Genomic DNA, 16,531 nt, shown 5'->3' on the forward strand with positions numbered 1-16,531 from the left:
TCTGCCCGCAGAATATCATCACTAGTAATATTCTCCCAACCAATCCAGCGCTTCTCATACAGAAGCTGTGGAAGGCAGGAAGCATGCATAGCAACACCTGGAGTGCTTCTCATAAATAAGTACAGAAACTAATGCTATTCTATGAGAAGCCTCACATCCGTTCTGTGCTGGGGTACAATTCAAGTGAATTATGACATTGCAGAGAATTCAATTTTGGAGCATTGTTTAAGTGGTGATCACTCTTGAAATCAGCATTTTTATAAGAAAACAAAAAGGTAACACTCTGTTTGCAGAGTTCGTTTAATTCGTTAGTGAAGCAATTTTATTATTTCAGACTATGGCATCTCAACATTTTAATATAAAAAGGTGAGATCGCCAATATGCAGTAACAGCTTATATCAGCTGTCTGTACGTAAGGGGAATATATATATATATAAATAAAATTGCACTCCATAGATTGAAATTCCTTGCCTGGTGCTTGTCTGGCAGAAATACAAAAGCCAAAACAGGATAGCACTCTCGGGACTTTTCAAAATGTAAAACATAACATTTATTGTCATTAACCAAAAAAATAAAAATTCAATTTTTCAGCTCGATCCCCTCAAGTTTTCATCAGAAAAGCTTGAGGTGATCAAGCTGAAACGTTAATTAGATAATGACAATAAAATGTTATATTTTAAATTTTGAAAAGTCCAGAGAGTGCTGTCCTGTTTTGAGATAGATATATATATATATATATATATATATATATATATAGTACTTATGCATTATTTATTTATAAAATATTTTACCAGGAAGGTTACATTGAGATTTCTCTTGTTTTCAAGTATGTCATGGGCCCACAAAACATTGTATTGATACAATAGTGTACAATAAAATACAAAAACAATATTAATACACAATATATACAAAATCTAACATAGGACAGGTAGGAAATATATAATCAACCGTGACAGGTGCATTGTGTTTTGAGGTATGTAGAGAGGGATCTCTTAAATGACTTTATGCCTGGGGAATATTTGAAAGTGTGAGGGAGGTCATTCCATAATTCAGGTGCTCTGTAAGAAAATGAAAATGCTGCTTTCTTTTTGTATTGAAGCAGACTAAATCAAGTGCTGGTACTGGATCGGAAGTTATAGGAGGTGGGAACAGCCGATGAGAGCATTCTGCTCAGGTAGGGCGGGAGCTTTCCAGAAAGCTCTTAAACACAAGGCTGGAAAGATAAAGGGTGCGTCTGGATTCCAGCGACAGCCAGTTTAGTTCTTTTAACATGTCACAATGGTGGGTCACGTAATTACATCGTAGCACAAACAGGCAGAACGACTTATACAATGTCACTAATTACTGCCGAACCTGCCAAATTGGACAGCCTCCTCACGTCTGGAGTAACAGATGCGTGCATTGTCCCATTCGAAGCGCTACCTGGTGGACTCTGGCGCAATGATGTCATTTTCTGAGGCTGCCCACACATTAGATCCTGAGAGGTTGGGTAGGACGAGTTTGAGGGTGAAGCCAGCCTCCCATTGACCTTGGCTGTTTTTTATGTGACAAACCGTTTTCCTGGCACTGCAGGTCCTCTCTCCCTCCCACCCCCCATCCCATGTTGCTGAAGGGGTTAAAGCCCCTTCAGTGACTTACCTGTATCCAGCGCCTATGTCCCTCGGCGCTGGTTCAGGGTCCACCCACGCTCTTCCCCCGCCAACGTCATCCGGCGGGGGAGACCTATTGAGCATGCACGGCTGCCGGCGGGGGAGACCTAATGCACATGCGCAGCAATGCCGCACACTCGCATTAGACCTCCTAATAGGAAAGCATTGAAAAATGCTTTCCTATGGGGATTTCAGCGACGCTGGAGGTCCTCACACAGCGTGAGGACATCCAGCGACGCTATAGCACACTTTTCGTGTGCTATAAACACGGAAGTCCCATGTAGAGGAGGAGTTAACCCTGTATGGTAAATATTGCAGTTTATGAAAACTGCAATAATTACACTTGCAGGGTTAAGGTTAGTGGGAGTTGGCACCCAGACCACTTCAATGGGCAGAAGTGGTCTGGGTGCCTGGAATGTCCCTTTAAGTTGTCAGCTTTCTGCCTGTCAGCCAATATTTACATATAAAAGGCAAACATTGAGCTCAGGATGTCGGAAATACAGTAAGTAAACAAAAATGTAGGCAAGCATTGGTAAAATCTATAGAAAATTGAGTCAATTAAAAAAAAATAGCAGTAGCTTATACTGAAGTCCCTCAAAAATGTCAAATTGTAACAGAAGAAGGAGGATTTACTGCAGATGGTATCCACGTCACCAGACTGGTGCTTGGTGACCGTTTTATAGTTACAATGCTGAAAAAAGAGACAAGTATGCATCAAGTTCAGCCTCATCTTTTTTTACTGTTGATTCCCCCCCCCCCAAAAAAAAAAAACCCAACAACAAAAAACCCAACTCCACTTGAAGTACTTTTGTTTTGCAACAAACATATTTTGTTGTTGAATTGTGACCCTAATTGAGGGATAATGGTGCTGCTTGAGCAGTGGTGATGCAAGTTCAAGGAATCCATTAACTGGGCAGGAATGCCAAGTATCAAACAAATTGAGGATTTGTTTTATTTTTACATACATAAAAAATAAGGTTCTGTTTTCTGATTTGGTCTTATATAATTGCCCCAAAGCTATAAGTTTGTGTGTCAGTGTTCTCTGTGTGTAACGATAACGTGTGTATAATATTTTCACTTTGTGACTTTCATAGTTCAGATTAATAGTTCATATACTTCAGCTTGTATACATAATATTCACATTATGTCATATTTATTAAAAAAAAAAAATATTTGTTCCTACATTTATTCAGGCTTGTCCTTCAAAATGGGATTAATTTAAATATCAGTGTCTACACATTTCATTTGGAATTTAAATCACTAGATATTACTTGCAGGCGTATTTCTTAGTAAAAGTTGAAGAAACACTGTCTTACATGACTTACTATGATTTTGTGGCACAGTATTTATTTATAGAATATCACTTCTATCAAAACATATTCAAGGACATACATGTGATCATGCAAAAAAACAAAAAGTTTGTTGCTAGCCAAAGCCGGACTGACCCACCGGGATACCGGGAAATTTCCCAGTGGGTCGCGGCACCTGGGGCTGATCAGACAGTTCTGCTCATCAGGATAATGCTATTTAAGTATTTTCCCCTCAGACAGTGCCAGCCTGTGTCAGTCTGAAGGGATTAAAGGGGGAGGAGCTGGTTGCTGGTGCGGCCGCAATTAGGCTGCTGGCGGCCATACTGAGATCTGTCAGTCTCCCTTCACAATGTACATCAATTGCGGCTGCATGCCCCGCCACATGCAAGCTCCGCCCCCCGGCACGTTGCTGACCTCGGAAGGAAGAGGCCACAAAATGGCAACTCCACCTACCAGTGCCTGGTAAGCTTCAGCCATGACAGTGATTGTGTGTGTGCCCCTGTTAGTGAGTGTGTGTGTCAGTTAGCATGTGTCAGTGAGCTTGTCTCGTGGAAGCATTTGTGTGTGTGTGTGTGTCCGTGAGCTTTTCTGTAGGGAGCATGTGTGTGTCAGTGATCATGCTTACTGTATAATTAAAATGTTTTCCTCTAAAAGAACCAATATTTTATATTAGAAAAAAAATAAAAAAATAAAAAAAAATATATATATATATATATATATTTTTTTTTTATATACCAAAAAGGTTATGGTGGGGATTGAAAGATTGAAAAACCCCCATCCACCTGAAGTATGTGGATAGTTAATACAATGTTAACAAAAATCTGCACACCAGTAAAGCCATAAGACTTGCTTTTCCCACAGAGAAATCCCAAATTTGCAGTGATGTTACTGCCACAAAGGATTCTGGGTGGGCATATGCAAATTAGTTCAACAAAGAATCACATTTTTGCCTCATTCCATTTTAAACATGGATTCCTTTGAGCCTGTGTTTGCTGTATACAACAGCTTTGAAACAACTTAGGAAAAGATGCAAAGCCAGTTAACCACTCATGGACAGCCGTTTCATTGTTAATGCAAATCATAAGCATGAGGTTGGTTACTGGCTTTGCATCTTTCCCTAAGTTGTGTTTCAAAGCTGTTGTATATGGGTCACCCCAAGTTAAAATGGTAATCCAGACGTGGACCCCGTGCTCACTGTGCCTAGAGGGATATCAGCTACGCCCAAAAGAAGGCCGAAACAATCCTCTAAGGTTGCTGTATGTCTCGTGCAGAGGGAATTTACTGGCATTTTGGATCTGGACTGCCCATACGGATGGGACCAGTCTGATATGTTCTCTCTGTAATGGGACAAGTGAGAGGAAAAAAAAAAAAATATTTTGAGACCTGAGTCGGGATGTACCGAAGGGCAAGCTATTGAGTTTACTCTTTTGTCCGTTCTCATGTGTGTGTGTGTGTATATATATATATATATATATATATATATATATATATATATAGGAAACATGGGGGGTGTATTGTTTATTGTATATATATATATCAATCATCTAGGGTGGCAAGACATAACCTTACAAATTACATGTGACAGTAAATGGCGCAATGACTTATGGGGCTGGCATATATTGTTTTTTTCCAGGGCTGCTTTGTATCCCCAGTCCGGCCCTGTTGCTAGCGTTAGAAATTGTGTTAGGCAGGGGTTCAACTTTGAAACATACATGCAGCATTATTTTGATTAAACTGTATTTCTGAAAAAACCATTGTGCCTTCAAAATAAATTATTTTGGCTTCATTACTACATTTAACTGGGATATATTTGTGTAAACTGGATTTGCTGGTGGTTACATCTGAACCCTTGACCTAGTAAAAGAACTGTCATTTGAGGCGGTGACCGTTAAAATGAAGGATTTGCCAGCATGAAACAGAATAACCTCTTACAAGTATTCAAGACAAGGTGTTTTCAAAACGTACAAAACAGTAAAACAAGAATCACACTCCCTAAAATGGTGTGTCACATTCTTCAACGAGGGAAATAGCCCTCTCTTGACTAAAATGAAACAATAAAATGCTCATAAAGAGTGTGTTGAACCATAAGATTAAATAATGACTACTTTCTATTTTTCCACGCATGACAAAAATATTGTCATACATAGGCTTGCAGCCATTAGAAATTGGTTACAACGTAGTAACTTTCTGTGTTTAAACTTATATCACATTAACAGCTCCCATTTATTGGAATTTCTTTGTACTGTTCAAGCACTTTTTTTTTTTTGACATTATGCTTGTTTTTAATGCATTTGTAAACAAAATAAAGTTTGTAAATAATTATACAATGAAGATATTCCTCTCAAAGATCTACTCCATCTGGGGTTTCTGTAGATTACTGCTCTGCATGTGTTTAATTACAGGCACCCCTGGCAATTACATATATATTAAAGGGACACTGTAGGCACCCAGATCACTTCAGCTCATTGATGTGGTCTGGGTGCTGTGACCCTTTTGCACCTAGTGCTGCAATGTTCAACAGTGCAGTTTACATTGCACCTCTAAGTTTGCGCTCAGTGGCTGTCTATCAGGGAGGGTGTAGGCATGGGGAGCAATAGTGCCACAAATGCAGCTTTGCATTCCTGGCACTATAGTATCGATTTAAAATTGCAAAAAATTACAAATAAACAGGGCTGCTAAATAACAGCTGCAACACTTCAAGCACCATAACTACTACAACATTCTGCACTACCTTAGCACCGCTCTTCCCTCCTTAAAGCGGATCTGTCACATTTTAGTATTTCATAAAGATTTCTGAAATACTGATTAAGTCTGGGTTGGAATTTTAACACAATCCAAAGAAACCATAAGACAAAGTAGGGACCACTTTGTTTTAAGGTAAAGCCTTAGATGGACTAAAGGCAGAGCACAGCTGTCATTTTGTCCAATTATTATTATTTTATTATTTATATAGCCCCAGCAAATTCAATGGCGTAGTACAGCTCAGCTCGCGGTCTTTGCCCGCCCCCTCTCCTCTGCTGAGAGGCTGGAGAGAGAAGGCGCGCACACAGTGCCTTCTCTCTCCTGCACACGTCAGACGTATTTTAGTATGTCTGACGTGTACAAGGCCTTTTTATGGCCCTACGTGATAGGAAGTCCCTCTGGTGGCCGTCTGAGTGACGGCCACTGGAGGTATTCCTATCAATGTAAACACTGTATTTTCTCTTAAAATACAGTGTTTACATTAGAATTCCTTTAAGCTGTAGTTGTTCAGGTGACTATAGGGGTGTGTGTGTGTGTATATATACACACACACACACATATACATACATACACGTACATATACATACACACGTGCACATACACCTACATAAGCAATAGGAAAATAGTTCAGCAATGTTCTAATAGAGATTTGATTTTGGAATGTTTCTCCTAATCCAAATGGTTTCTATGGTTATTGTGCATATGCAACACTTTTATACATCTCTCTCTGTGCATGACATATTTTCTGTGTGACTGACACATTGTTAAAAACATTTTGTACAATACATTTTGTATTCCAATGGTATAAAAGTTACAAAAATGCCATGGTTCTGTAAATAAAAAGGACTTCTGCTATACAGGCCGGCGTAAATGGTAACAAAAACGATCGGAATAACTATTTATAAGTAGCACAAGAGATGCATGGACTAAATACTTATGTGGCCTTCATTTCCATCCCAGGGGCATGTCATATGATGTCCCTTGCTATGCAGCATTTTTGTCCTTGCAATGTCTTATTTAACAGAAGGACACAAGTTATTTAAATCTAGCTATTTATCCAAAACATACATTCTTTTATTCCATAGCAAGACGAAAGCTATAATAAATACTTTTTTTGTATTACAGTGAGATTGAGGCTTCTACGAAAGCAAGATCAGAATGTGATTCTGTCTGATAATGGCATTCTGACTTTGCCAAATGTTACTTCAGAATTAAGCTGACTATGGATTGCCTGTCATTGTGCAATCAACTGTGTTTCGCACAAATATTCTGCTTCCTCTTTTAAATTATTGAGCTGGTTTACACATCTCCACCTGCTACACAGTGTGCAATCCCATCAGGACAAGAAAAGAGGGAGGAGGGGATGCCGACTTGTGAGCATTAACACAGCTGAGTTTTTCAGTTGCATAGATTTTAAATTGATAATTTAAGTAACAAATCAGAAACTATGTAGCCTAGAAAGCTTTAGAAAGGAGCACACTTTCTCTAACCATCCTTACGGCTCAGAATGCAGATTTGTGCTCCCAAGATTCTTTTGCACACCCAATGCATCATGATAATTTAGCATTTTTCAAACAAAAAAAAACACCTGCCTCAGCTCTGTGGGATGTCATCTAGCCACGAAACAATTAGTGCAACGAGGCAAGTGCAAGTAAAGGGTGTGGAGCAGGGGACAAAGAGAAAAATACACTATAAAAGAGAGAGGAAGCAATCACACAGACAGACAGGACACTGAGAAAATCTGTTAGGAAAAAAAAAAAAAAAAAGCACATCCCATCCACACCCATGGTGATCCAACAACAGCAGCAGCACAACCATCCCCAGGCAACACTGGTACACAGACACTCTGGGGCAAAGTTCTAAAAAGTGGAACAGTCAATGGGTGCATTCCATCGGTTTCCATGGAGACTGCTCACCATTTAGCACTTTGCACCACACTAAATTTATAAGAAATACATGACCCAGGGCTGTAGGGGGGCCTCATCCATCCCCTCCCAATGCCATTAACCCTTTATTCGCCCTCCAGCTTCTAATTATCCTTTAAATAACCCCATGCCTCCTCCACTTAGTGGGTTAACCCAAGCTGGGCTATTTAGCCATGACTGATTTTCCCTGCTTAATCCCCACACTGTTATTATGTAGGCCCCCATCTCCCTGTGTTAGAGGTATGCTGGGGATGCCAGCAGTCAGTGAATGGGAAGGCTGCTGCTATTTATAAGCACTCAGTTACACCGGCTGCAGCAAGGAGCCATGTGAGAGCTAGTGACAGAGTACAGGCAGACAGTGAATGGCTTACTTTCTGTGTGTCCATGGCCGGGCCTCTGGGCTCCTGCAAGGCTTTATGTGGCAGAGGATGCGTGGAAGTGGATACACAAGAAATGACTTGAGTGTGGATGAGTGAGCAGCGCACGGCCCCGCCCAACCCGGCCAGACCACGCCCCCTACGCCTTAGCTGCAGGTCCCTGCCCCAGAATGCAGGACCAGAGAGAAAGCGGCCAAACCACCGAGATGAAGAGGGCGGGCTAGAGCGGCGCGTGATGGCACCATAGAGCTGGCACGTCTAGCGATGCCCTGTATGCCATTATGAGGAAGGGCAGATGTAGAGTGCTCATAAATTCCAATTTACTTATAGTGGATAATGACAGCAAATGTGCTTTGGAATATGGCTGACCTAGAGACATGTTCCCAATGATATGACTTAAAGGAGACTTTGTCTTAAAGGAACTCAGTAGCATTAGGAATACAAATATCTATTTCTAACGCTATTGTGCCCTACTAACTATTAAAAATCAGATTTAGTTATATTTCAGACCTCCCCACACCAGTCTCGGGGCTGCCGCACCGCCTCTCTGCCTGAAATCATCAAAATTGATGATCTTAGCCAATCTAAGGCTTCTCCATAGGTTAGCTTTGGCAATCTACTGCGCATAAGCAGCGAATCGACGCACTGCTCCAATCGACTGCTCTGAGCGGCATTTAATTGATAACAGTCTGACTCGGTTCTCCCAAGGAAAGCGGTTCATATGGTTGTCATAAAGACAGCTACTAGTTTTGTGTTGAACCCTTCAATGAAAATATTGCCTTTCCCTACAAAAAGTCAACGTTTTAAATTGCAGGCACTGCACCCAGACCACTTTAAATGAGATTAAGTGGTCTGGGTGACGTTAGTTGTCCTTTAAATGAGCAGCAAAATGTAGCGAGTGGTGGCACAACTGAGAAGGGAGATATCTGCAAGCAGCACTGCACTAGAGGGGATATTCGCATAAGTTCTGCCTAAATTTATGTAACCCCCAAAGTGCTAGAAATGACGCACATCCTCCTGACCCCTCCTCTACAATAGCATCACCTTTCAGTAAGTCAGATGATGCACTCAGCTTATCCGTGACTTCCCATTGAGAAAAATGGTTTAGAAACTTACATAAGTTACAGGAATTTCACTGCAAGGCTTCCACCCACCAGGCTTAGTTCAATGCAGAGAGTTTCATGCTCTCATAGAGGAGGTGGCCTGTGCCAAGTGAACCCAAGATAGATTGTTACTGTTACCAAGTGGTTTCACACCTTAGCACTTCTGGCACCATAATAAGTTAACTACAACGGTCTATAGTGGTTTTGGTGCCCGGGGTGTTCATTTAAGATAAGACAGGACCCAGGCTGAGCCAGGCTACCTGTTAAGCAACAATCTAAGCCTAGTTGGTTGCCTAACAGGTAACCTGGGTCCAGTTTTATCTAAGCGTAGGGTCAGGGCTCAGACAGGGGCCAGGCGAGCTCTTACGATCTTCCTGCATGGCACTTTGCCTTCTCACAGCATCAAGCTCTGAGTCATTGACAGAGCACCATAACCACTAGGGCACTCTTAAAGTACCTGATATTGATACAGACAATGGAGCTCCACCACTAGACCACCAGTTTCAACCAACACTGGATCACTAGGGATCCTGCTCCCAGTCCACTGGAGCACCTGGGACCCTGGGTGGTTTATTTACTAAACAATGAATTGCAGTGATCAGGGCAAAACTAGGAATCACAGGGCCCCAGTGCAAGAATCAAAGAAGTGCCCCCCCTTATTGTCTCCCCCTGAGAAATAATCCTTAGTGGGATGCGTGTGGTGGTGAGTGTGATTGTGTGGCAGTTGACTGAGTGTGATTCTCTGTGGAGTTGGTGAAGTGTGAATGTGTGTGGCTGTCTGAGGGTGATTGTATATGGGGTTTGGCTGCATGTGAGTGTGGGGTGATTGGCCCTGCAGATGCAAACATGCGGACTTCGCTGTCAGCATTCTGGCGTTTGTGCATTCCATACTCCCCCAAAAAGCGCCCGCTGGGGAAGAAACACAGTGACATGGTGCAAGAGGACTGCCTATTACTCAATCTATGGCTTTAAACCCTGTGTGCCCTGGTACACTTGCCTAAAGCTGAGGATTTCATTTAGTAGTAGTGGGGCCATGTTTTTAAAGAGATTTTAATTAAAATGTATACATTTGCTAACATTTCTGCTAGCACAATGTACAGATGGAATGGAATACACAGTTTAATATAATACACATTTATTTATAATACATGTATATATACTATCTGTATGCACATAAATATATACATACATACATACAGGGCCAGCCCAAGACATTGTGCTGCCTGGGTCCAAGAATGAAATGCTGTCCCCCCAAACCAAAGCAACAACCACCAAAACATGCCAACATCTGTTATGCAGATTGCATAGTGAATACAGTGTCTGTGTTTGTGTATGCATTGTCTGACTGTGTGTAGTGGATGTGATACCGGAGAAACTGACGGAAGCCAAGCACAGAGAGATGGACACAGGTTTCTTCAGGAAGGAAGAGATTCTTTATTGGATCACCGATCGGGACTCAGAGGGACTAATGTCACCAAAATACAGCAAGTTCTGAGCCCCGGACAATAGTGCAGGCTCCTTATATAGGCACATAACTCCTCCCATATTAAGCTCCACCCGCACATTCTCTTGACCAATCAATACAAATAAGAATTAACTTCCTGCTTGACCGCATGGCCTGTCCAGCACAATGGAGGAGGGGAATACTACATCCTGTATTCTTGCACATGCTCCGTACACTACTGATCGTATCTTGCCTCGTGCAACCAACTGATCGATACGTCAGCATATGCACGTACACATGCCACGTGGTAATCTCGGCCTACTAAATTTATTTTTACCGAGATTCCACCACATTCCACCCTTTGATGCCTCTTGATATTTCACAATTACTTGAGGCATCACTTAACCTTGGTTTGCATACACCGCAAGTTACCTTGAACCAGACCAGACTTATCTTATGATGTGAATCTTCAACACTCATCTTCCTGCATTGGTTCTCCCTGATCTAGAGCCTTATATTTATAAATTGCCATTATCTGTGCAGCAGCCTTCCTCTCTGCTATATTTTCTATCAGGCTTTGCACAGACCTAACTACTAAGGGTATAAGACACGGCAGGAGTAGACACAACATTAAAATCAGTAGGACTCCACCTACCACTGCCTTAAGCCCTCCAAACCACTCATACCAGCTACCAAACCAACTACTTGGATTATACCCTTTCCATACCTGAGTAGGCACATGCGCTAGTTTAACCATATGGCTAGTAAGCTCAGCTATTGCTTGCCCTTCGACATCTATTTGAAGACAGCAATTGCTCAGGTTAAACTTCCCACATACACCTCCCTCTACTGCCAAAAGGTAATCCAAGGCTAATCTATTTTGGTATACTGCTGTCCTCATCCTGGTATTATGCTTCGCTAGAAGATTGAGCGCTTGTGAGGTCTCATTAGTAATTATCTCAACCACTGCCTGTAATCTTATAATACGGTTGAGCATATAAATTGGGGTTCTATAACCAAAGGTACCGTCCTCTGCCCACGTGGCTGGCCCATAGTAATCTATAATACGCTGGGGAGGCCATTCATGATCTTCCCAGGTGCCTATCTCTATGGGCCCCCTTTTCTTCCTATGATTCACATCATACACTTTAACACCTAAAGTCTCACCTGTTTCAATAGGTAACAAGAAGAAGGATGGTTTGAGCATACCCAACACACATGCCCCTTCCCAGTCCTGTGGCAACTCCGAATAGGCTTTCTTACCACAGATCCAGTACAAATTTGCTGGGGCTCTCCAGGTAGATGTGATGGATAGGTCAAACCACACATCCTTTAAATTGGCGTATCTTGCAAACGGGTTAGATGGTTCTGAGACATTTGAAGCAGACCACCAAGTTGTATTCTTTGTATCATCATCATAAGCTTTTTGCCCTAGACAAGTTAATTCTCCTACAGAAGTATTATACATCATTCCTTTCCTTGCTATGCAAACATAACCTATGATGGAGGTCTTTAATCTCCACTCAGATTTACCTCTAACACTCATATGATAATCGGCTTGTGTAGATATTAATTGGTCAACTGCCTCAGAACCGGACATTACCTCCTTTGCTTCCCAAGGCCATTGGTCTCCCATGTTAGTACCTCCACACACATAGCAGTTGGTAACATTAAGACTACCGGCAATACTTTCGGCTAAATCAATAAACAGGTTTTTAGCATTATGGGGGATCTTATTATCTATGCTCATCTCTTCATAAAAGGAATGGTATACTTGATGAGTCTGGGAGGATACCGTATCAGTCTCTATCCCTATAAACAATACTGTCCCAGGATCTAAACCCGTCCCATATATTTGAAACCCAAATAAATTACCATATTTATCTAAGAACTTGTCGGGGTTATTTATAAGTATATGGACTGGATTGCATTCCATAGACTTACAATATGGGCTGGTAGGCAACTTAGTCACAATCATGTCCTTGTCTACTGTCTGTCCCCAAGTTGCCCACCCCACACAAGACCAATATGGGCAAAAGTTATAATCTCTATTTGGGCATCTAGGACTCACATACTTATTTTTACTACTGGGACAAATATATTTATCGTTAGAGTATAAAAGGGTTACGGTGAAGCGCTAATATATACAGTTTGTGATGTACAGTGCGGAATATATAGCAATACCTCTACCTTGGAATATTTTATACAGGTGTCCTAATTGAGGTATGCTGTACCTTAAAAACAAAAGGCAAAATAACCACACATAGTGTATACCATAAATATAAGTACGTGGTGTATAAAAGAAGGGGAAATATGCCCACTCACACTTTCAGGAGCTAACGATTATAGCTCACTGTGATCGCCTGTAGGGTCTGTAAAGGCGACCCTATCCCTTCTTGGCAGTCGTTCCTTTGTTGCTGGTTTCTCTAAATTAAAACACAGACATCTATGGTGCAGTATTGTAGGTTCCAGTGGTGATGTAAAACAAATAAAATTTGTACTTACAAACCCAGAGCCTTCCACATCGGCTCTGGTCTTAGGGCGTATGTAGTTAAGGACTACAAACCTTCTTTGTAAAAATAGCAGGAGATGCCACAAGTGGTATGAAAAATATTAAGAAATTTATTGTATCACATGAATAAAAAAGAATAATAATATAAAATATATCTATACATAAAATACCACTCGTGGGTTAAAAAGTCCAATGTATGAGTCTCTTTTCTCACAAGGTCCCCAGGACGCGTTTCGCCGATCTGGCTTCTTCAACTGGTGTTTTGGAGAAAGAAAATCTTTGTTCCTTCCTTGGACCGGCTCCTGCTATAAATACCTCTTCTTGAGTGCTGTAATTGATTTCCGGCTTGTTGACTCGCGGGCGTTCACCATGGAAACGGTGACGCCCTGCGTTCCAAGCCTCCCTTTCAGTTCGTTTCCTAAACCACTTGTTACTTCCGGTTTCCGTCTGCGTGCCGATACGTCATCATTCTGCGCTCGGCACTCGCGGTCTCTGTGTATATCGGTTGGCATAGCAACGGGAAAATGGGTACACATAATAATATATGATTACTTCCTCGTATTTAAACTACTTTTTAGAAGAGAAACTCCTTTGTATACAAGGTCGATCTTTCTCTTCCAACTCACATATATTCACTTAAACTTTTATGTTATTTTTATATATTGCACATTCGTGTTGGGAAGGGATTAAAGTTTCTTATAGAGGGTGAGATCTATTACAACATTTTTATGTATAGTTAAAACGTGTATTACGACCCTTACTTCAATTATATTGCAACATTACTATGGGCAATAAATAATAAAAAAAAATAAAAAAAAAAAAAAAAAAATTATATATGTATTACAGGTCCTACTTCAAATCGACCAAACAATAATAAAACCATCTTCTACACATTTCGTGGTATTGGTATATTATGTTAAAAAAAGGCGGGAGGTGATTAAACAAATTTTCCATAAAGGCTATAAGTATAATAACATTATCCATTAAAACTTATCATTCTAAAATCTTTATTTTAAAAAATGACACATTTCAAAGTCTGCGTTAAGACCATAGGGGATTAAGGTGTTTAGTTTAAAAATCCATTCCATTTCATTTTGGCTCATCTTTGTATTAAAATCCCCTCCTCTCCAATCCCTTTCTAGTTTTTTTATACCTAAAAACTTGGAGTTCTTTGTTTCACAATTATGATATCTTTTGTAATGAGCGGACACACTGTGGTTCTCAAAACCCTTCGTAATGTTTCTGCCATGCTCTTCTATACGGATATGTAATGCCCTTGTGGTTTTGCCAATATAGTATAATCCACAAGGGCATATCATTAAATAAATTAAATTATTGGAATAGCAGGTTAAAAGATCTTTTATTTGGTATTCTGTTCCGTCTTTGTTATTAAAACTTTTTATGTGTCTTTTTTTATTTGTAGTCCTCCTGCATGCTAAACAGCTCCCACACCCATAAAACCCTTTTTCTGTGTTTAGGAATGTTCTATTGATCTTTTTTTCTTTTATAAAACTGGATGTCAAGGTGCTACGGAGATTGTTAACTCCTCTGTGGATAAAATGAGGTTTTTCTGGGAGGAATTCTTTTACTGTAGGATCTTGCAGAAGGATGGGCCAGAACTTCGATACTATCTTCCTAACCTTATAATTATCTGTGCTATAATTGCATATAAAGGGTATTTCTTTTAACTCATTCTCTTTTTTCTCTTTATATTTCAAAAGGCCTTCTCTTTCTATTTTCTCCACTTCTTTTCTAGTGGTTTCTAGTTTGGGTTCCTCGTAACCCTTCTCCACAAAATCCTGTTTGATTCTATCGGATTGCTCTTCAAAGGTTGAGAGGTCAGTACAATTTCGACGTATACGGAGGAATTGGCCTCTAGGGGCATTCTCCAGCCACGGGGAGAAATGGCAGCTTTCCCTCCCTATGTAACTGTTGGCTTCTACTACTTTAAAGTAGTTTTTGGTTTTGATCTCATTTTCTTCTATGTATATTTCCAGATCCAAAAAGATTACTTGGGACTTGCTCCAATCACTTGTGAGCTTTATCCCCCATGTATTGTTGTTGAGATGTTCCAGAAATTGGATCAGATCCTTCTCCTCTCCTTCCCAGATGAAAAAAATATCGTCGATGTAACGGCCATAGGTGACCAAGTTCTGCCTCCAGCTATGCGGGCCATATACAAAAACATTTTCCCAATGGGCCATAAATAGATTCGCATAGCTGGGGGCGAACTTGGTCCCCATGGCCGTCCCATTCACCTGCAGAAAAAATTCCTCCCCATACCAAAAGAAGTTATTCTTGAGGATAATTTCTATACCCTCCATGATGAAATCTATTTTAGCTTCTGTCATAGCTGAAAAGTTGTTGAGGAAATATTTCACTGCGTTGCATCCATACTCGTGTGGGATATTGCTATAGAGCGCAGAAACATCGCTTGTAACTAAAAAACACTTAGAATTCCAATTGCAATTTTTTAAAAAGTTTAAAACCGCTATAGTGTCCTTTATGTGTGAGGTAGTTTTTTTCACTAGGGGTTGTAAATGTATGTCCACATAATGGGATAATCTGCTAGAAATTGAGTCTATCCCTGCCACTATCGGTCTCCCTGGGGGGTTGAGGGTATCCTTGTGGACTTTAGGGAGGAAATAAAATACAGGTATTTTGGGGTATTTAATATTCAGATAATTGTACTCTTTTTCATTCAGTATATTTTGTTCTAGACCTTTATTTAAAAAATTTAAAAAGACCTGATTCATATCTTTACTGGGATTCGAATTCAATTTCTTATATGTATGCTCATCTCCTAAAATCCTCTCTGCTTCTTTGTGGTAAAAATCTTTAGACATTAAAACTATCCCCCCCCCTTTGTCGGCTGGTTTAATGACAAGATTGGTATCCATTTTTAGATCTTTCAGGGCTTTTTTCTCTTGAAGTGTTAAGTTGTGGTTAAAATTATTCCCCTTTTCTAATTTCCTTATTTCCGTCATCACCATGGTCTCAAAGGTAGTCATTTTATCAGAGACCATGTGTTTTGGAAAGAACAAGGATTTATCTTTTAGTTTAGTATACCTTGCTTCTTCCTCTAGATTATACTGTGATTCTATAGGGTTTTTTATAAAATATTTTTTTAGACATATATTTCTCTTAAATTTATTCAGGTCTACATAGAAGTCAAACTTCTTCATATTTCTATTTTTGGTATTTTTGCTTATCTTATATACCAGTCGTACTTGGCAGCTTAGGAAATAAAATGTCTTTATTTGATAGAAGAAACAAAAGTTATATGGATATGGAAACAGAGATAGCGAATTGGACAGAACCCCAAGTAGCAAGACATAAAATAGAATATAATAACGATGGGGAGCATTTGGAAAAACTACTACAAAAAGAGCTAAAAATAAAATGGGAAATAGCCACATTAGAAAAATATCTAAAAGAAGGCATCACTCCCAGAGGCCTAAGATATTTC

General features: G+C 40.2%; 1 protein-coding gene across 4 annotated transcripts in view; it reads right to left on the reverse strand.

The window, feature by feature from the left end:
• FSD1L (fibronectin type III and SPRY domain containing 1 like) overlaps positions 1-8,121 on the reverse strand; it is a 98,224-nt gene extending 90,103 nt beyond the window's left edge. For all 4 annotated transcript variants that reach the window (XM_063455211.1, XM_063455210.1, XM_063455209.1 and 1 more), the window contains exon 1: positions 7,998-8,121. In XM_063455211.1, coding sequence (XP_063311281.1) covers positions 7,998-8,012 — 15 coding nt within the window. In that variant the 5' untranslated portion in view covers positions 8,013-8,121. The remainder of the gene's footprint in view (positions 1-7,997) is intronic.
• Between the last annotated feature and the right edge of the window lie 8,410 nt (positions 8,122-16,531).

Source organism: Pelobates fuscus, chromosome 5, assembly GCF_036172605.1.
Source record: "Pelobates fuscus isolate aPelFus1 chromosome 5, aPelFus1.pri, whole genome shotgun sequence".
NCBI lineage: Eukaryota > Metazoa > Chordata > Amphibia > Anura > Pelobatidae > Pelobates > Pelobates fuscus.